Here is a 20,167-nt window from a genome sequence, read left to right as displayed (position 1 = left end):
CCTCCATCCTGACTAGAGCTGGGCAGGAAGTGATTTTTTCATCCTTTGGTTTGATCTGAGATTCCTAAACCTCCTATTCTGCTTTGGGACAAACCTGAGGACTTTGGCTCAGAGAAACCAGGGGACTTTGGAAGCCAGTGAACACAGATGACAACAGACTAAGTGCCTGGGTAGAGCTAGGCAGAGGCAGGGTTTGAGCTTAAGAGACCCTACTCAGGAGGAGAACTCCCATCCTGCTTGGGCAAAGTGGTCACGGTCCCGACAAAGTTTCAGTTCTAAAAGTCTCTTCCAAATAGACCCCTTTGGTATTTCTTCTCAGCCACATCCTTTTGCAAGACAGAGCTGGAACAGGCAACCTGCAACCTGCCTTTGTGCTGTGAGGGACAGGGATCAGCAGCACCAGACAAAGCAGTCAATCCCCTAGCCCTGGAGAGGAGGGTGCCCATGTCCACAGGAAGGAGATGGGCAGAGCACAACATTATCCAGGCTGCTGGGGACAGTGCAAGCCTGGGGCACTGGAAGGAAACACATTTAGTGGGGAGCTAAAGGGGGACAAAAGGAGCTTTCATGTTTGTGTGCAGGCAGCGCTGGCAGAGCCTGATGCAAGTGCCCAGCTAGGCTGGGCCCTCCTGGTGCTTTGAGGGCAACCTCCAAGCATGGTGCCTTGGAGACCAGCAGCCTCTCCAGGCGCAGTGCTGCCAGCACTGCTAGAGGTTACTGCAGAGATCTCTGCTGGCACAAGCCTTCCTCAAAGGGCTGTGGGGCTGCTTCTGGGTCCACAGGCAAAACCCGCACTTTGGTGGGCCCAAAGGCTTTTGTCAGTCTTACCCTTTCATCTTTATCCAGTGTTACCCCTCTCCCCCAGCTTCATCTGTCAGACTGATCTCACTCCCTGCATGTCTTCCCCACCACAGATATGCTGCTGCTCTCCCTCAACCCCTATGACTACCACTTCTGCTCTCAGGGTGTAACAACTGTGGACAACCTGGATGACGGCGAGGAACTCATGGCAACAGATGTATGTGCACTTCCTTCACACTGCACAGCCAGAGGTGGGGGTTTGGGGGAGGGCTTGGCCTCAGAACCACATTCTGGGCAGACAGGGGGCATGTCCCTGCTTTTCTATGTCCCTCTCCAAATTAGTTGCGAGCTTCCTCTGGTTTGCTGCAGTCACTGTGCACACACTGTGAGCCTGCAAGGAAGAGTGGAGTGTCTCAGACCCCATCAACACCCCCTTTCAAACAGAGAAGAGAGAACAAGCCCTCACATTAGGAAGGGCTTGTAGCACATGTGCACTTACCATAGCTCCCATGAGAAGATGAGAGATATGGTCCTTCAACCTCAGCTCAGAAAGTCTCCTGCTTGTTGCTGCTAGCCTTGTTCTTTTGCTTTCAAATTGACCTTTGGGGAGCTGGACTCACATTTAAAATCCCATAGAGCAGGATTCCTCAACTAGTGGCACAGAGGGTAGAGCACCCTGCCCCGTTCAGCCCACAGAACCCCAGGATATAGTCCCCTATGGAGACAGTGGGAGCACCTGCCCTCCCTTCTCATCTCAGAGGGGTGACTTTGTTCTGTCTGTACTGCTTGTCTCTCCTCAGCATGCCATGGACATCTTGGGCTTCAGCAATGATGAGAAATACGGCTCCTATAAAATAGTGGGCGCTATCATGCACTTTGGCAACATGAAGTTCAAGCAGAAGCAGCGGGAAGAGCAGGCAGAGGCTGACGGCACTGAAAGTGAGTTGGTCTCCATGCTGCCAGGTTCACCCAAGCTGGGCTGGGCTCTTTGATTTCCTACCTCCAAGGGCAGACTGTGATAACATCCCTGGCCTGGTCCGTGAAGGTCAGTGGCCACAATCCCGAGCAACTACACTGTCTTAGCATCTGCTTTAGTGCACAAAGGGGCTTGTGCAGGAACAGGTTTTTTGGGGACAGCATCTTCTGCAAGCACTGGGTGGTCTCATCTGCCTCACAGCTCTCTCAGGAATGTCACAGGCTGTCAGAGAGCTGTGAATATGTGCTGGGCAAACAGAGAAGCCTGGCTCTGTGCTTTACCTTGTTCAGTGTTCTCCTGCCCTTCCTCACCTCTTCTCTTGCTCTTTGTTAGACCTATTTCACAGCATGTTGTCTGCAGGATAGGAGCCAGGCCTTGATTAGGGCTGCAAAGTCCTACTCAAGTCCCAGCCTCTTGAAGAGCAGTTAGAGTAGGACACAATCACTGTCTAATACATTTGCTTGTTTGTTGCTTAGGAGAATCTTGTGCAAAACATAGGTCTAAGAGAATAGTCAGGCTGCAGAGAAAACCATTGAAAATCCAGAAAAGTCAGAACTTGGATACTTTCTATTGCTTTTGCACTATGCGTGGCTCCCAGGCATCATGGAGCCAGCTTCAAGGACAGAGTGGCTTTCCAGCATGACCCTTCCCATGGTCAATGCACTGTGGCAGGGTGGGAAAGGGAGAGCCCTGTCCCTGTCACTTAACTGGAAGGTTTAAGAAATGACAGTGCATTGCCTGAGACAGAGATCCGGCAGAAATGACTGCCTGGAATAGATCTTGTCATGTTAAAATTCACAAAAGAAGAGTTCTCCTTCCCTGAGGAATGCCAACACCAGATTCAGTTGCTACCTGATATTTAAAGAAGATTTTGATCTAACAGAAGGGATTCCCCTATGTAAGTGATTTTCTAGCTATGGTCTACTATCAGGAGTCTGTGAAAGACAAGCAAGAAAAATCACATCTCTTAGGATCAGTTCAAATTCACTATATGTGAATTCACTCTATGAAGTCCACACTTCCACTGGAAAACATGTAGAGCTCCCAAGATCAAGAAGACTGAAAACCATTTAAGCTGCAACAGATCTGCTAAGGCCTTCTTCTCCAAACTGTAACTTCTCATGCAGGAAGCCCAGACTTTAAAAGCCTCATACAATATCAGAGGTAGGAAATCACTCTTCAGACACTGGGGGTGACTCTGGAGCAGATGAAGCAACAGTAGAGTTAGCACTGATCAGCAGAAGAGCTGGTAATCTTTTTTTCAGGACTTCCTTGCTGGCTTCCTCATGCTTTGGTACTTTTTTACAGGTGCTGACAAAGCTGCCTACCTCATGGGAATCAGCTCAGCTGATCTCATCAAAGGGTTGCTCCATCCTCGCGTGAAAGTGGGCAATGAATATGTGACCAAAGGTCAGAATGTGGAACAGGTGGGTACGCTGCAACAAGGAAACCATGCTCCAATGGGTATGTGACTCCTCTGCGGACAGGCTCTTTGTATAATGTTCCCTGGACAGGGTGCCCGGTGCTTCAATTAACTCTCTTGGGTTTGGGAGTTGTCCCCAGAGCACCATGAGAAGATGTATATATGGATACCTGCCTTTAGAAGCAGGGAAAGTTGGTAGCAGGGCTGGCAGATGATTTTGGACATTAACCAAGACTTGGAGTTTCAATTCAGTATCTTTGAAATTTTGGTTGGATTGAAAGCCAGAAAAAGTTCAGCTTCTATGGATCTGCTTCAGAGACAGCCACACTCTCATGAAGAGCTCAGCTCTGGATAGTAGAAATCTCACCTAAACAACTGATCTTGTGAGAGGCTCAAATATAGCAAAAGTGCTCTGTGTCAGATTTCAGCCATGTCAGTTAGGAACCTAAACTTGGTCTGGATAGTGCAAGCCAGTCCTGAAATAAAATTCAAGGGGAACTTAGGGGCTGGAGTCTTTTCCAAAGTCATTGTAATGTAGGCTTCTACCATGCACAAGGCTTCTGAAAATATCACTTTAGACTGAATCTGTATCCTAACACCTGGGAGACTGCTTAAGTGCTGGTTGCCAGGCCAGGGGCACAAGAACATGCTTGCAAGCATGTGAAAACTAATCTCAGTGTAAATACTGTAACTGCGAACCCCTGGATTTGTCTAGCCTGTCCTTTGCGTGCCAATAAGAGCTCTTTCATGCAGCCTGTAGCTCCTACAAGCCTGCTCTCCAATTTGCTTTGGCAGGTCGTCTATGCTGTGGGAGCCCTGGCTAAAGCCACCTATGATCGCATGTTCAAGTGGCTGGTGACTCGGATCAACAAGACCCTAGACACCAAGCTGGCCAGACAGTTCTTCATCGGAGTACTGGACATTGCAGGCTTCGAGATTTTTGACGTGAGTTCTGCAGGCCCCCAGCAGTGGATTCAGGGGAATGTTGTAACTAGACACTTGGGTCCCCCAGTGCCTGACAGCTTTATCTCCTCCAAGAAACTACTGGCCTTGATAAGAAAAAGACCTCATGCCTGAATTCATTTATCTGTAATAAACACTTGCAGCTCACAAGGACCATTCTAACACTGCTGTGAGCCAGTCTCCAGTGAGCTCCTGGCTACCTACTCTGGAGATCTCTCTTCACACCCAGGCAAAATGGAACAGGTGACTCCATGCACCTCTGGAGCTCCACCTGCTGAAGCAGGTTTGTTTTATTCTTGCAGTTCAACAGCTTTGAGCAGCTGTGCATCAATTTCACCAATGAGAAGCTGCAGCAGTTCTTCAACCACCACATGTTTGTCCTGGAGCAAGAAGAATACAAGAAAGAAGGCATCGAATGGGTCTTCATTGACTTTGGCCTGGACCTGCAGGCTTGCATCGACCTGATTGAGAAGGTAAAGCATGAGACAGGGCACAGGAATGGTACGTCTGCTAGATGGTTTGTTTGCAAAGACTGGAACAGTGATGGCTGCTCTGGTACCAGGAAGGAAATGAGTCCCTCTCCAGTCAGTGGCAAGTATCCCAAGTCCACACTCTCTGCATTTGCAGCACAGAGTCTCTAGGCCATGGGGTCCTTTTGACACAAATTTTGGCTGTGTGAAACATGGAGATTCCTGTTCCTACTCACCAGTGAGCAATGAAACCTGGTGGGGCCTTTTCCTCCAGAGAATAGTGATCTCTACCCCTTTTTTCTTACCCTCTTGCTGCCCCTTTGTGCCTCTCACTGGGGTGCTTGCAGATTCAGAGCAGCTTGTATAAAAATTTCCACCATCGGAGTGGAGGAAACTCACCTTTTTTGGAAAAGAATATACCTGTCAGGATACTGGAGAGGACCTCCCCTCCCCAACAATCTGAAGGACCTGCAAAGCCTCCATGTCTTGCAGGCCCGGCCAACCCTATTCTGACTGGCCGGAGGAATGCAGTGGTCAGTGTAGCCTGGGGTACACCAGAGGAACAGTGATAGCTTGCCCCGTGGCAGATGTCTCATGCCATTGCCCTCACCGGGGCCAGTAGCACAGAGAGAGTCCCCCATTCTGGGATGGCACCTGGCAACACTGAGCTCAGACCTTATACCGCCTTCTCCCTGCAGCCACTGGGAATCCTGTCCATCCTCGAAGAGGAGTGCATGTTCCCGAAAGCCTCCGACATGTCATTCAAGGCCAAGCTCTATGACAACCATATTGGAAAGTCACCTAACTTCCAGAAGCCCCGACCAGACAAAAAGCGGAAATATGAGGCCCACTTTGAGCTGGTGCACTATGCTGGTGTGGTATGTCCCTTGTCAACTCTTCTGCAGTATTCACAACCCCCTTTGCTGGGCTGTCCTTACATTTGCCTCTCTTCTTTGGTGACAGGTGCCATACAATATCATTGGGTGGCTGGACAAGAACAAGGACCCCCTGAATGAGACAGTGGTGGCAGTTTTCCAAAAATCCCAGAACAAGCTCCTGGCCTCCCTGTATGAGAACTATGTGGGCTCCAGTTCAGGTGAGGAACAATCTCATGCCTCTTTGCTCACTGTCCCTCCTTCCCTTTACAGCAAAGCCTCCTCATCCCCACACCTGCCTGTTGGCGCAACATTCCTGTGCCTAGCAGCCTTGGCAAAGGGAAGACCCCCACTGGCTCTTAAAAACCTTGGTGGCCAGGGGCCTCTGAACTTGCAGCTCTGCATTGACCTAGGGGCCCTGGGTGGGTGGTCAGGATCAGGCTGTGCCCGTGTGGTGCTGTAGAGCTGTCCTGGTGACCCTGCTGGAGGTGACATGGGATGTGAGAAGGAGAGCCCTGTTACTGAGAGCTAAGGGGCAACAACCAGAGTGGGGTGCTGTGGGAGGATTTTTTGGCAGTCTGCCATCTCATGCCATTGCACCATTTGCCACCTCTGTTTTACAGAGACCAGGTGCTCTGGGGATTTCACTGATATTTTCAGTGCGGGGGAGTTTGGAGGTGCTTCTGAGTCCTCCAAACCAAGCTGACACAGTGCAGTACTTATGTAATTAATTGATGTTTCAACCCAACAGAGGAACCTCACAAGCCAGGGACCAAGGAGAAACGTAAGAAGGCAGCTTCCTTCCAAACAGTGTCCCAGCTGCACAAGGTAAGAGCCAGCCCCTCATTCAAGGTCATGAGAGAAGCATGTTTAGAGTCTCCCAGTATCAATCCCACTTCCCTGCCCAGACTCTGGAGTGTCTTGCTCATGAGCTCTTGGGCTCTTCAGGGACATAGGGGCTCCAGAGAGTTGTCCTGGCTAGGAGAAAGGTCTTAACATCCTCTTGCCCTTGAGCAAGGGCAAGTTCTGTCCCCATGCTGCTAGGGAAGGACATGAAGCTCCAGGCTGGGAGAGCAATGGCTCTCTCTGAGCTGGGGCTTGTGCTGCTTCTGCCCGCGTGATGCTTGCGCTGCCCGGCAGCTCCTTCGCCTTTGAGAGAGCGGCAGTTAAGACTTGTAGTGATGTTTAGATAATGTATTACATGAACATCACTTTAAGTCTGTGCTACTTCTCTCCTCATTCTTGTCGGCGGGAAGGACAGCCCTTGGGCAGAAGAAAATGGAGGAGGATCTTACGGGTCTCTGAGCAGGCAGCTCTCGGCTCTCCTGTCTGGGGAAGTGACCTGAGCCATTTGATAGCTCCCTGATCCCATGCTCACCACAGGAGTTATTTATCTACTCCAGAGCTTAAGCAAATGAAAAACAGCACAGAGGGGTCTGTGAGCCCAAAGCTGTGTCCTGCTGTGACAGCCTTATGATTAAAGGGTGATGTAAAAAGGCAGCACTTGTGTCAGGGCTGCCAACATCTCTGGTAGCCAAGGGGAGTTTCATGAGAGGAAGGTCCCTGACCCAGCCCCCTTCATGGATGCATGTGGCTTTCTTCCTCATGGACAAGTCACAGGCCTCTGCTGCAAGAAGTTGCCCCATGATGGTATGGAGCTGTGGCCAGGTGTCCCCTTCCCAGAGTCAGGTCCTGGACAGGTTGAGCTTATATGAGGAGGGGAAGGCAGCCTGGAAGGACCAAGGGTGCAGATGCCTTTTGCTTGAGCAAAGGCAGGGTCATGGCTTGGCTTGAGTCCTGCCTTGAAGAGAAAACAAGCCTAGAAACAAGTGTAATACAACCCCATGCTCTGAGACCTACTAAACCTGCAGGACCCCATCTCCCCTCCCTCATGCAGCAGCCTTGCAGGCATGAGTCGTCTCTGGATTCGTGGCCCTTGATGGTGCTCTGCAGGGCCCTAATCCCAGAGACTCACTTTCATGGTCCTGCCAGGATACACAGGCCTCCAAGCAGATGTTCACAGAGTGACCCTGCCGTGAGCCAGGCCCAGGGCAAAGCTTGGTGGCAAGAGGGATAAGGCCCAGGCTGGCTTCGCAGGGTCCTCTGTCACAACTGAAGGACATGGACAACAGTGGGGGGACACAGGGAAAACCTGATGTGATGGGGACTGCAGGCAGTGTGGATGCCAGCACTGGCTTTGCAGGGCGCTTAGGTCTGGGCTGATGGACACCAGCAGAGCTGTATACCAGGAATGCACCCAGTCTTGTGGGTGCTGGGTCTGGTTCTCCCTTCCTCTGTCACAAAACTTTACCTACACATACTTGGGAGGCATCTGGCTCCTCTCCAGCACTGCAAAACCAGCGTGTGCTGTTTGGCATGTCTGACAGCCCAGTCTGCTCTGCCAGTGCTCCCACCCTGACAGAGCACAGTGGTCCTGCTACAGAGCTGGGGCTGTCCAATTGACAGGATAGCAGAGAGAGCAGCCAAGCTGGAGGAAATTCCCCTTTCTCCCATGAATAGTGGTAAGGGGCTCCCAGTGTCCCCTTTCTCCCTGCTTTGGGTGAAGGGGCTGGGGAGAAGTGTTGTAGGGTAGCAGAGATGTCACCTCATGCCTCATACCCCATATCTGCCCTACAGGAGAATCTCAACAAGCTGATGACCAACCTGCGCTCCACTCAGCCACACTTTGTCCGCTGCATCATCCCTAATGAGACAAAGACCCCAGGTATGCAAGAACTGAGATAGTCACCTGTCAGCTCTCTCAGGTGACATCCATGTGTGGGAGCTGGCAGGGACTCCTGCCCAGCTCCTGCACCCACCTTCTCACCAAATATTTACTCTCAGCAACCCTTCTGCTGCTGAGACCTAGCATCTCGGTGCAGAAACCACTGTGACCCCTGCTAGTCCCCCCTACTGGGGAAAATGAGTTTTTCCGGGCTCTCATCTGGGCTGTGTACTACCACCTTGCACTTGTGTCTAACACTAGGCACAGATGAGTCTTTCAGGCTGACTTCTACCCTCCAGAGCCCAGGCTGAGGCGTTGGTGCTCAGCATAGGCCCGCAGGGTGGGTTAACACCCATGCTCACAAATGCAGGTTGTTTGCAGAGTTCAAGCCCATGCTGCAGCTGTATTTCCTCTGCCGCTGTGGGCTGGATGTCAGCTCCATCCCTGCTCTCACCTCTAGGAGCCATGGACTCTTTCCTGGTGCTGCACCAGCTGCGGTGTAACGGTGTCCTTGAAGGCATACGCATCTGCCGTAAGGGATTCCCCAACAGGATTCTCTACGCAGACTTCAAGCAGCGGTAACTCCCTCTTCTCCCAGCCCCAGCAGCCAGCACATGTTCTGGGGGGGAGCAGACTGCCTGGACTCTGCCCCACTCCCCAGCTTATTGAGGGTTGGTCTGAATCACCACAATATGCCCAGTGCAAGCACTGTTTGGGATAGCTTTGCTGTTGGCTCTGCGATGCGAGTCATGGAGAGTGTGGTGCCGGCCATAGATAGTTTGGTGCATCAGGCTGATGTTTAGGATGGCTGAATGCAGGGCTGATGCAGATGGATGATGGCAAGGCCCAGCTCCTTGGATCCTGGTTCTGATTTCCCTCTGCCCTTGGGATCTTTACTGTTCTCAGGCTGACACCATACACCCACCTTGGGCTGGGCCTGGCCAGGAAAGGTGAGGCCATTGGCTCTCTCCTGCACAGTCCTCCTCATGTACGGTGACTAAGGTCTGGCAGGTTTCCCTGGGGCCTGCTCTGGGGTAGACCGCATACTGCACTTTGGAGCTCCTGGTCCATACATGGCTACAGCCTGTGCTGCAGGGATATCCTTCCAGGGGTGACAGGCATGATCTGCATACAGAAATGATGGAGGAGCCATCACCTTTGTGCTGGGATTCTCTTGCATGCTCTTGTCCCTCTGCTTTGTCCCTGCAGCTACCGTATCCTGAATCCAGCAGCCATCCCAGATGACAAGTTTGTGGACAGCAGAAAGGCTACAGAGAAGCTGCTGAGCTCCCTGGATCTTGACCATTCACAGTACAAGTTTGGTCATACCAAGGTGAGACCAAGCAGCTTGATACATCTCCTTAGGGTGGAGACACTCCTGTGTCTATCTACAACCCCAGTATGCTCTCCCTGCTCAGCCTGCTCTCTGCCTGGCTACAGCACTGCTGAAGCCCTATGCTCTGTGGCCCCTGAAGGGACTGAGGAGGGTAGGACACACAGGCTGGGAAGGAAGTCACCACACCCTGACTTCATACCACCCAACGCAGCAGGGTGAAGCCAGTCTGTGCTAGGGGCTGTGAGGGGATGTGTGCAGGTCAGAGAGGTCTGGTGTCCAGCTGTGCCCATGCCTTATATGGGTGAGTCTCCAACCAGTGCAGAGACTGGGCGTGCGCCTGTGCAGGGCACCTGGACCTGCAGTGCATAACCCTCACTGCTCTGTCTATCACAGCAGCCCAGGTACCTGCTTTAGGCCACTCGTAGCCCAGGCCAGTCTGACACATCATTATCAGCCCTAAGCTCTCTGCCCTCCCTGCCCTTGACTCTGCTCTCATTCCCTTGCCTGCAGGTGTTTTTCAAGGCTGGTTTGCTGGGCCTTTTGGAAGAGATGCGAGATGAGCGTCTGGCCAAGATCCTGACCATGCTGCAGGCCAGAATTCGTGGGCACCTTATGCGCATTGAGTATCAAAAGATCATCAGCAGGAGGTAGAGTTGTTGGCGGGGAGAGAGAACCTTGTGAATGCCCTGCCTCACTCCTTCTGCCCATTTCAGTGGATTTGGCCCTGGGGGTTTGCCTGTGGCTGGCAGTGGGTTGGCATGGCCCTGTCCTGCAGGGATGGAGGCAGACTTGCAAGGAGTCTGGCATGGGTCTGGCAGGAAGAGTCAGTGTATTTGGGTGGGGAGAGCTTTTGAGTTCCACTGGAAGGATTTGATGGGATGCAGCATGAGAAGGCCCAACAGCCAGGCCACACTGCCTATCCTACTGGGGCTATCACAGTGTGCAAATAACATGCCATTCACTCAACACACTGCCATTTGTCCTTCTGCTGGCGATGCAGAGTCATCTTCAGGCCTGCAAAAGCCAGGTCTCTGCTGCAGTGAGGATGGGAGGTGGGGAATCTACACCCATGATAATGCTGTGCTTCTGTCCTTTCAGGGAAGCCCTCTATACCATCCAGTGGAATATCCGGGCTTTCAATGCTGTCAAGAACTGGTCCTGGATGAAGCTGTTCTTTAAGATCAAGCCTTTACTCAAGTCTGCTCAAAATGAGAAGGAAATGGCCAACCTGAAGGAGGAGTTCCAGAAGCTGAAAGAGGCTCTGGAGAAGTCAGAGGCTAAGAGGAAGGAGCTGGAGGAGAAGCAGGTCTCCATGATCCAGGAGAAGAATGACCTCGCTCTCCAGCTGCAGGCGGTGAGTGCCTCACCCACTCCTTGTTAGGTGTAAAGGTACTGCATCTGGCTGAGGGTCCATGGGTAGAGCAAGGAGCAGAGAGTGCTAGAGCCCTCCTTCAGCCTTCTGCAGTTCTGGGAGCTCCTTGCTGGTCTGATTTGTTTGAAGTGTAATGTTAGACCTCAGTGAAAACCTGTAACTGTGTTACAGACTTGCTTGCTCAGGTCTGCCAAGGGAATTCATGCTCGTCTGGCTCTGGAAAGGGTGATCTTCTCAGATTGGGGTAGGAGGGATGGGAATGTTTGCTCTCCAAGGTGCAGCTCATCTGTGGCATTTGTGTGCCAGGGAGTGTCAGTCCACTCTTTCCTGCCTCTGGAAAGATTTGGTTGCAATTAGCACTTTGGCCCTAGTTAGTGTTAGTTGCTCTTCCATGGCTCTTGGAATGGGCAGTGACTGGAGCTGTCTTTTGATGCACCTGAGCACCTTGGACTTGCTCTGCCCCCTCCATTGGGAAAGCTCGAGCTCAGGGTCAGGACAGTGTGGCCAAGCACCTCCTGGCATGCTTTTGGGGTGGTGAGTGAGCACTATCTCTCTTGTGCCTGTCCCAGGAGCAAGACAACCTGGCAGATGCGGAGGAGCGCTGTGACCTGCTGATCAAGTCCAAGATCCAGCTGGAGGCCAAGGTGAAGGAGCTGACAGAGCGTCTGGAGGATGAGGAGGAGATGAACTCAGACCTCACAGCCAAGAAACGCAAGCTGGAGGATGAGTGTGCAGAGCTGAAGAAGGACATTGATGACCTAGAGATCACACTGGCCAAGGTGGAGAAGGAGAAGCACGCCACAGAGAACAAGGTAACTCCCCCTTCCTGCAGAGCCCAGCCATGGTCTTCCCTGGACACTGGCATTGTTCAGTGGCTTAAGTGCTTGTGGCAGCCCTTGGCAGTACACAGAAGAGAAATACGGGGGACAAGGCTGCTGGTGGCAAGGAGCTGAGGCTGGGCAGAGCACAAGTGTGGAGGTGTGGGAGAGGATAAAACCCTCCAGTGTCCTGCAGCATTGCATGTGGGTCTATTGGCAAATGGTTCTGTGCAATGGCAAATGGTCCTGGGGCAATGGCAGACCGCATGGTGAGGTAAACCTGGTCAGGGGGAGAGGGGTTGGCTGCTGCTGTGCTGGCAAGTTGCTGCTGGTCATCAACTCCTGCCCTTCATAGGCCAGGCCATTGTATTAGCTTTGTGTCCCCTGTCTCAGAGAATATGCACTCAATTTTTGACCTCACTGATCTAGGTTAAAAACCTGATTGAAGAGATGGCTGCTCTGGATGAGATCATTGCGAAGCTGACAAAAGAGAAGAAAGCACTGCAAGAGGCCCATCAGCAGGCTCTGGATGACCTGCAGGCCGAGGAAGACAAAGTCAACACACTGACCAAAGCCAAAGTCAAACTGGAGCAGCAAGTGGATGATGTGAGTCATGGGCCAGTAACGGTGAAGTGAGATAGGTTTGAGTCACACGTGTCCTGGAATACCCAAATGCTGGCCCTGAGTGCGATCTAGCGGGTGGGATCATTATCAGATCCCAGTTAAATACAGCCAAATGATGAATAACCCGTTGACAAACTGCCCCCGAACCAAGAGGTCATCCAGAGGACCCCATGGGGAGCAGACCTGGGCTGGGGGAATGGGACTGGAGACCAAATGGGGAACAGCTCTGGCTCTACAGGCAAGGTAAAGTTCCCACAGTGATGGACATGGGGAAGCTCAGGAGCTACAGGGGGTCTTTTCCCTCCCTAGCCTGTCTCCCTTCATTCTCCAGCTGGAAAGCTCTCTTGAACAAGAAAAGAAAATCCGCATGGACTTGGAGAGAGCAAAGCGGAAACTTGAAGGTGACCTGAAGTTAACACAAGAGTCTGTAATGGATCTGGAGAATGACAAACAGCAACTGGAGGAGAAACTCAAAAAGTGAGTGCATGGCATGTACCTGGGCAGTGTCCTTAGTCGGCCTAGCCAGTGCCCACCTCTAAACCAGAGGGATACATGGCCTCAGCAGAGGCTGTTGGGATGTGGCTGTGAGCACTGCTGGTGTGATTAGTCCAGGCAAAATAAGAGCTTAGTTTTGTTGGGCATTATGCAGAGACACTGCAGGAGTCCCTCTCCTGAGGAGCTTGTCAGTGGCATGGACTAACAGATCAAGGTGCTATAGAACTTTCTCTGCATGTAGGGTTGGAGACTTGCCTAGCAGGATCCTAATGCAGAGCTGGGACCTCAGTCACAAGTGCAATCTTCATCACTCATATCTCATTCTAGTTGGGGGGTTGGAGAACAACATCCAGAGACCTCATAGGGAAAACCTCAGAGTCAGGTTGTCTGCAAGTCTGGCCACTCCAGGCCTGCCCCAGAGCAGTGCATGCACTGCTCTGCACCCCAGCTGGCCTTTTCCCGTGTGCGTTTATTTACCCTCTGGGCCTGGGTGATGCAAAGAAGGGAGCAATCTTCCTCTGGCTTCAGGGGCTAAAGGGACTTGGTAGGACAGTGATTGTCTGACCAGAGGCTCTGCCTTCTTTTTATGCAGGAAAGACTTTGAAATAAGTCAGCTGAATTCCAGAATTGAAGATGAGCAAGTCCTTGAGGCCCAGCTGCAGAAGAAGATCAAGGAGCTCCAGGTATGGTGAAAAGAATCATTCTCAAGGGCCAGTAGTCCTAAATTTCCATCAGACATAATGTGCTGGGGAAATTGAGATGGTCTGGACCCTGTCTGAGCACAGGCGTACCTCCTTGGCAGCAGCAAAATGAGAAAAACTGGTATTCTTAGTTCAAGCAAAACCCTCTGCCTAGATGGGGTGGACTGAAAAATTCAGGAATGAACTAATGAGGTGAACACTAGCACTAGAATGAAGAACACCTTCTAGGATGTAGTCCTTTGTCTAGACTAAAACTTTAGACCTAGTCTCCAAACTCTGTAGGTCCAAATCTTGTAGGGCTTCTTTCTAGCAAAGACAGACCCCCAAATTCAGGCTACTGAATCGAGGGCCATCGAGGCATTGAAGAGAAGCTAGTATCAGCCTGGATCCTGACAGCAGGGTCCAAAGGAGAGCAGAAACTGAACAAAAGAAACTATCAGGGCATACCTGCCTCCAAAAAACCCAAAACAGCCCAAGTGCTTATCTGGAATGGTGGCTTGTTGCTACCTGGCATCAGAGGAGATACTTTGCTTCATTTGGGGGAGCAAAGATACTGGAGCTTCATCTAGTGCTTGAAGCATCTGCTTCATTTGGTCTTTGCCAGGCCCGGATTGAGGAGCTGGAGGAGGAACTGGAGGCTGAGCGCACGGCCAGAGCCAAGGTGGAAAAGCAGCGGGCAGAAGTGTCGCGGGAGCTGGAGGAGCTGAGTGAACGGCTGGAGGAGGCTGGTGGGGCGACGGCCACACAGCTGGAGATGAACAAGAAGCGGGAGGCAGAGTTCCTGAAGCTGCGGCGGGACCTGGAGGAGGCAACCCTGCAGCATGAGTCCACGGCAGCTGCCCTGCGGAAGAAGCATGCAGACAGTGTGGCAGAGCTGAGTGAGCAGATTGACAATCTGCAACGTGTCAAGCAGAAGCTGGAAAAGGAGAAGAGTGAGATGAAGATGGAGGTGGACGACCTGTCATCCAACATTGAATATCTCACCAAGAACAAGGTGGGCACTGGCTCTGTGTGGGGTGGGTTCAGTCCCTTCATGAGTGTGTTGGGCCCTGAAGCCATGACTCTGCAGCATTATGGCAACTGGCTGCAGTGTGTTCTGCACAGCCACATCCATGGGATGTTGTCCTAGCTCTGTCTGCTTTGCCAGGGCTGAGTCCTTCTTACTCAGTGTGTGCTACTGTATGGCAGTGCTTGCAGGATTTGAGGTGCTTTGAGGTGCTAGTCCTAGTCAAGGCTGGAAGATCTAGGAAGACACTTCCCAAGAGACAAACAGCAGAGAGCTACTGTCGAGAGCTACTGTCAGCCTAGCAGGGACAGGAGAGCTCTGGCAGGTTCCTGCTCTGTGTCTTGTGTTCATATGGGATTAGCTGAGCAGGGAAGACAGGTCCCAAGATGATGCACAGTCACTGAGCCCCTTGTGGGAGAATGGCACTCTCTGAGCGGAGCTGAGTCTCATGTGGGCTTTGCTTGGTGTGTGCAGGCCAATGCTGAGAAGCTGTGTCGCACCTACGAGGACCAGCTGAGCGAAGCCAAGTCCAAGGTGGACGAGCTGCAGCGACAACTGGCTGATGTGAGCACGCAACGTGGCAGGTTGCAAACCGAGAACGGTAGGTGGGGGAGGCAGCCAGAGTACGTATCGTTGCTCTGGGACTGGTCTTGCACTGGGGCATCTGTGTCAGGGAGCAGTGGTTTAGCCATACAAACTGTCCTGCTTCTCACATGGACAAATGACAGCAGAAGCTGCGATCAGGAGTGAAGGGGAGCAAGATATCCCTGTTGTGCCTGTGCTCAGGCCTGGCAGAAGTGTCATATTGGCAAGGGGGAGAATCTCTGTGGTGATGCTGGTTTCACTGGTGCTGGGGTACATGCTGTGATCTCAAGCATCAGAACAAGGGTACTCCTAGCTGCCATGCTTAGCCTTTAGCTGCTGGAGTGCAGCCTCTTTCCATGGACCCCAACTTTCCTGGGTGGCTGTACAGCTGGGGCTGCTGGAGGTTTCCACACAGTTCCCCTCAGCAGGCAAGTCTGGGTCATAGGTGTCACCTCCACCGGCTACTTTGTTACACAGGTTTGCTCTTTCCTGCCAAACAGGAGGAAAAGAACCCATGGCCTCATTGTCTTGGCCCACATCTGCTGTCCCAGCAAACTTTCTGCACTGCATGGGACAGTGTCAGGGCTCAGGCCCCTCAAGCTTGGCCAAGGGAAGGGTCACCTCTGTGAGACCTCTCACGTCCTTGGAGGATGATGAGGGCTAGACAGAAACTGTGGTGACTGTGTGGCTAGTTAGGGAGCAGCCCAGAGGGCCCCTGGTTTGGGGATGTCCCACCAGTGTTCATGCTCACAGGGCAGCTGTGGGTGAGAATGCTGCCGGGGGATCCTGGGACTGGGTAGTGATGTTGCAGTGAGCTGAAGGCCACAAGCTCTGTGGGGGTGTGGGCTCATGCAGATTGCAGCCCCTGCGCCCCAACATAGCTGTTTGGTTCTGAACCCAGGGGAGCTGAGTCGACTGCTGGAGGAGAAGGAGTCCTTCATCAACCAGCTGAGCCGTGGCAAGACCTCGTTCACACAGACCATTGAGGAGCTCAAGAGGCAGCTAGAGGAAGAGACCAAGGTGAGGCTGCTGGGGCACGGCTGATCTCCGTGGCCCTGGAGACACTGCCCAAAAGGGAATAGCCAAGCAGAAGGATTGGAAATCCAGGCCCCAAGAGAAGAATAATCAGCTCTGTGGTCTCTTGGGGTCCACACACAGCAATGTGTAGGGGCTCTGCTGGGAAGGCCATGCTGGGGCCCAAGCTGCAGCATGGACTTGCCAGAGGAATGTCACCAGTGCTGAACCAGATTCCTATTAGCTTTCATGGCTGCATCCAGGCAGGACAGTCAGGGTCAGCAGCTCAGAGTGACAGTGATATCAGGGGATGTGTCCCACCATGGCAGTGGCCCAGCAACTTGGGCTGGGAAGATGGGACATACCCTGCACGCAGGAGACCCAAGAGCAGCCCTTGGCCCAGAAAAAACAGGAGTCTGGCCCTCTGCATCCAACACTGCACTATTGCTAGCATCCAGGAGCCTGGTGTCAGCTGCTCCTCTCATGAGCTCTCCTTTCCTCAGAGCAAGAACGCCCTGGCCCATGCCCTGCAAGCCTCCCGACATGACTGCGACCTGTTGCGGGAACAGTATGAGGAGGAGGTAGAGGCCAAAAGTGAGCTCCAGAGGACCCTGTCCAAAGCCAATGCAGAAGTGGCCCAGTGGAGAACCAAGTATGAGACGGATGCCATCCAAAGGACGGAAGAGCTTGAGGAAGCCAAGTGAGTCTTGTGCCATGTGGCACAGGAGCATGTTCTCTGCAGGTGGTCAGTCCCCACTCAAAGATTGGGCTTTCCCGGACCTGAGGTTTGGGCTGCAGTTCTCTGCCCAGATCTGAGCCTGAGGGAGGGCCTTACCAGGGTGTTTGGGTAGGTCATGGCCTTCCATCCCCAGAGCAACAGGTGGGATGATGCTTGGGCTGGGCGTGCTCACCCCTTGCTGTCATTGGCAGGAAGAAGCTGGCCATCCGGCTGCAGGAGGCAGAGGAGGCAGTGGAGGCTGCTCACGCTAAGTGCTCCTCACTGGAGAAGACCAAGCACCGGCTGCAGACAGAGATTGAAGACCTCTCGGTGGACCTTGAGCGAGCCAACTCAGCCTGCGCCGCCCTGGACAAGAAGCAGCGCAACTTTGACAGGGTCTTGGCTGAGTGGAAGCAGAAGTATGAGGAGACGCAGGCAGAGCTGGAAGCATCACAGAAGGAGTCGCGTAGCCTGAGCACGGAGCTCTTCAAGCTCAAGAATGCATATGAGGAGTCCCTGGACAACCTGGAGACCCTCAAGAGGGAGAACAAGAACCTGCAAGGTAGGACTGAGCTCAGGCTCTCCCCTCAGACTGCTAGCTCCCTGATGCCCTTCTTCTGTGAGCAGCCTGTAGCTTCCTTGTCCTCAGCCAAGATGTGTGGTGGGATGAGTGTATTTCTGGGCAGGAGCTGACTTCACTTCTTAGCCCAGCCTGGCCCTATTTCCTGCCTCCTGGGCTGTGGGGCCCTGTGTCCCTCCAGGAAGCCCATGTGTGATGGGGGCGACTACAGACAGAAGGTCAGTGTCATCCTGGCTGTTGCCAAATGGGTTTTGCTGCCAGAAGTGCCATGGCTGAGACATGTCGCTTACTTGGGAGTGTTGCTTTTGGAGAAGCAGATCTCCATGGCTCCTTACGCCTCTCCTGTGACACACCCCAACACCTCGACCCCCCCCCCCCCCCCCAGGCTGCAGGGGAGTGCAGCAGGACCCAGCAAGGGGGATTGGTGCCCATTCTGCCAGCACAACCCCAATGCCTGGATGGGTGCTCTCCAGTGGATTAGGGATGACATAGGCTCAGCCTGGGCTGGGGGGAAGTGGGAAAGGTGCCCGTGTGGTGTTGGCCCTGCAACTCAGTCCTGACCCAGTGCCCTTCTGCTCCTGCCAGAGGAAATTGCTGATCTGACTGACCAGATCAGTCTGAGTGGCAAAACCATCCACGAGCTGGAGAAGCTGAAGAAGGCCCTGGAGAGTGAGAAGAGCGATATACAGGCGGCCCTGGAGGAGGCTGAGGTGAGTCTGTGTTTCCCATCAATTCTTGCGTGTGCCTCCTGCCCCTTGAGGGCCACCTCTCCTACCTTACAGCTCCAGTCAGGGTGGTTTGGGGCAGGTGACCCGTACAGCATGACAGCCCTGAGCGACAGGCTGCAACCAGCACGTAGGGGATTCTTGGGCCCTGCTCATGAGCACTGTGCAACCCTTAGCAAGTCATTGAGGTGGACTCCTGACTGCCCTGACTCCCTGTGCTCCCCGCAGCTTTAGGCTGGGACGTGAGGCCAGGCTGGGTGGCTGGGGCGACCTTCCTGGGGGCTGCATTCACACAGGGATGTTGCTATCTCTAGGGGGCCCTGGAGCATGAAGAGAGCAAGACACTGCGTATCCAGCTGGAGCTGAACCAAATCAAGGCTGATGTGGACAGGAAGCTGGCAGAGAAGGATGAAGAGTTTGAGAACCTGAGGTGTGTGGGGAAAGGAGACAGACTGGGGTCTTACTGCAGGGGCAGAGCTGGCATGACACCCATGATGGGACAATTGGTGCTGGCTGTGGCTTCCCAGAGCCATGTGCTTGCAGCAGGATAGGGCTGACACACTCACACAATGCCTCCTGCAGACGAAACCACCAGCGCGCCATGGACTCCATGCAGGCCACCCTGGACGCAGAGGCTCGGGCCAAGAACGAGGCTGTCAGGCTGAGGAAGAAAATGGAGGGAGACCTGAATGAGATGGAGATCCAGCTGAGCCATGCCAACCGCCAGGCAGCTGAGTTCCAGAAGTTGGGCCGCCAGCTTCAGGCCCAGATCAAGGTTGGACAGCCACGGTTGGGACGATTGGGTGCTGCCCCAGTTGCCAGCCCTGGCTTGGGGCCATCCCCTTCTCCTTTCCTTCCCTACTGACCCCGCGCTGTCTGGCAGGACCTGCAAATTGAGCTGGACGACACCCAGCGCCACAATGATGACCTGAAGGAGCAGGCAGCTGCGCTGGAGCGACGCAACAATTTGCTGCTGGCAGAGGTGGAGGAGCTGCGGGCAGCCCTGGAGCAGGCCGAGAGGAGCAGGAAGTTGGCAGAGCAGGAGCTGTTGGAGGCCACCGAGAGGGTCAACCTGCTCCACTCACAGGTGAGGGGCCTCGTGTCGACCAGCTGGGATGTGGGGCTCTGTTGGCCCATGGATGGGCTGAGGTACCTGGGAGCTGGGAGCCTGTCTGGCGTTGGGGCCACCATTCAAGGTGAACAGCTGGCTCCTGTGCCACTACCCCATTCTCTGTCTGCAGAACACAGGCCTGATCAACCAAAAGAAGAAGCTGGAGACCGACATCTCGCAGCTGAGCAGCGAGGTGGAGGATGCAGTGCAGGAGTGCCGCAATGCTGAGGAGAAGGCGAAGAAGGCCATCACAGATGTAAGTGCATGGTGGAGACTGTGCTACGTGGCTGGCAAGGGTGCCCAGTGTCCTGTGGGGCTGGCAGCTGTGAGGAGAGGGAAGAGTCCTGCAGCTCCTCTGTGGGACCCCTGTATCTGATAGGGCTACCTGGCCTGGTGGTGATGTTTGTGTGCCCTTGGCCCTGCAGGCTGCCATGATGGCAGAGGAGCTGAAGAAGGAGCAGGACACGAGTGCACACTTGGAGCGGATGAAGAAGAACATGGAGCAGACCATCAAGGACCTGCAGATGCGCCTGGATGAAGCAGAGCAGATTGCTCTCAAGGGGGGCAAGAAGCAGATCCAGAAGCTGGAGACCAGGGTGAGGCGGCAAGGGCAGGCCACCAGCATTGCCCACCCAGGAGCAGGCTCCCAGCACTGCCCCAGCAGCCAAGCTTTGCAGGACATAGGCATGGCCCCATCCCTCCCTGTGGGCCAGCTGGTGCCACAGGCTGGGCCACAGGCAGTGAGGGTCAACCCCTGAGCTGACCTGGCCCTGAGCTTGGGGCTGGGTTCAAGCCATTGCCTGGGATGGCTCAGCCACTGCTGGGGCTCCTCTGAGCTGAGTAATTGGT

At 53.5% G+C, this 20,167-nt stretch overlaps 1 protein-coding gene across 1 annotated transcript in view; it reads left to right on the top strand.

Moving 5' to 3' along the window:
- MYH7B (myosin heavy chain 7B) overlaps positions 1–20,167 on the top strand; it is a 32,547-nt gene that overhangs the window by 10,987 nt on the left and 1,393 nt on the right. The window contains exons 11-38 of the mRNA XM_013949476.2: positions 915–1,018; positions 1,602–1,740; positions 3,086–3,204; positions 3,996–4,145; positions 4,466–4,636; positions 5,332–5,511; positions 5,597–5,729; positions 6,260–6,336; positions 8,146–8,233; positions 8,694–8,811; positions 9,443–9,566; positions 10,080–10,216; positions 10,668–10,923; positions 11,511–11,753; positions 12,189–12,365; positions 12,715–12,860; positions 13,471–13,561; positions 14,184–14,573; positions 15,060–15,186; positions 16,072–16,190; positions 16,688–16,884; positions 17,115–17,464; positions 18,068–18,192; positions 18,522–18,637; positions 18,790–18,982; positions 19,091–19,294; positions 19,449–19,574; positions 19,744–19,914. Of these exons, the coding sequence (XP_013804930.1) occupies positions 915–1,018; positions 1,602–1,740; positions 3,086–3,204; positions 3,996–4,145; positions 4,466–4,636; positions 5,332–5,511; positions 5,597–5,729; positions 6,260–6,336; positions 8,146–8,233; positions 8,694–8,811; positions 9,443–9,566; positions 10,080–10,216; positions 10,668–10,923; positions 11,511–11,753; positions 12,189–12,365; positions 12,715–12,860; positions 13,471–13,561; positions 14,184–14,573; positions 15,060–15,186; positions 16,072–16,190; positions 16,688–16,884; positions 17,115–17,464; positions 18,068–18,192; positions 18,522–18,637; positions 18,790–18,982; positions 19,091–19,294; positions 19,449–19,574; positions 19,744–19,914 (4,571 nt within the window). The remainder of the gene's footprint in view (positions 1–914; positions 1,019–1,601; positions 1,741–3,085; positions 3,205–3,995; positions 4,146–4,465; positions 4,637–5,331; positions 5,512–5,596; positions 5,730–6,259; positions 6,337–8,145; positions 8,234–8,693; positions 8,812–9,442; positions 9,567–10,079; positions 10,217–10,667; positions 10,924–11,510; positions 11,754–12,188; positions 12,366–12,714; positions 12,861–13,470; positions 13,562–14,183; positions 14,574–15,059; positions 15,187–16,071; positions 16,191–16,687; positions 16,885–17,114; positions 17,465–18,067; positions 18,193–18,521; positions 18,638–18,789; positions 18,983–19,090; positions 19,295–19,448; positions 19,575–19,743; positions 19,915–20,167) is intronic.

This window comes from Apteryx mantelli, chromosome 18, assembly GCF_036417845.1.
Source record: "Apteryx mantelli isolate bAptMan1 chromosome 18, bAptMan1.hap1, whole genome shotgun sequence".
NCBI lineage: Eukaryota > Metazoa > Chordata > Aves > Apterygiformes > Apterygidae > Apteryx > Apteryx mantelli.
Note: the sequence above shows the minus strand (reverse complement) of the source record. Positions and strands in the feature narration are given on the sequence as shown.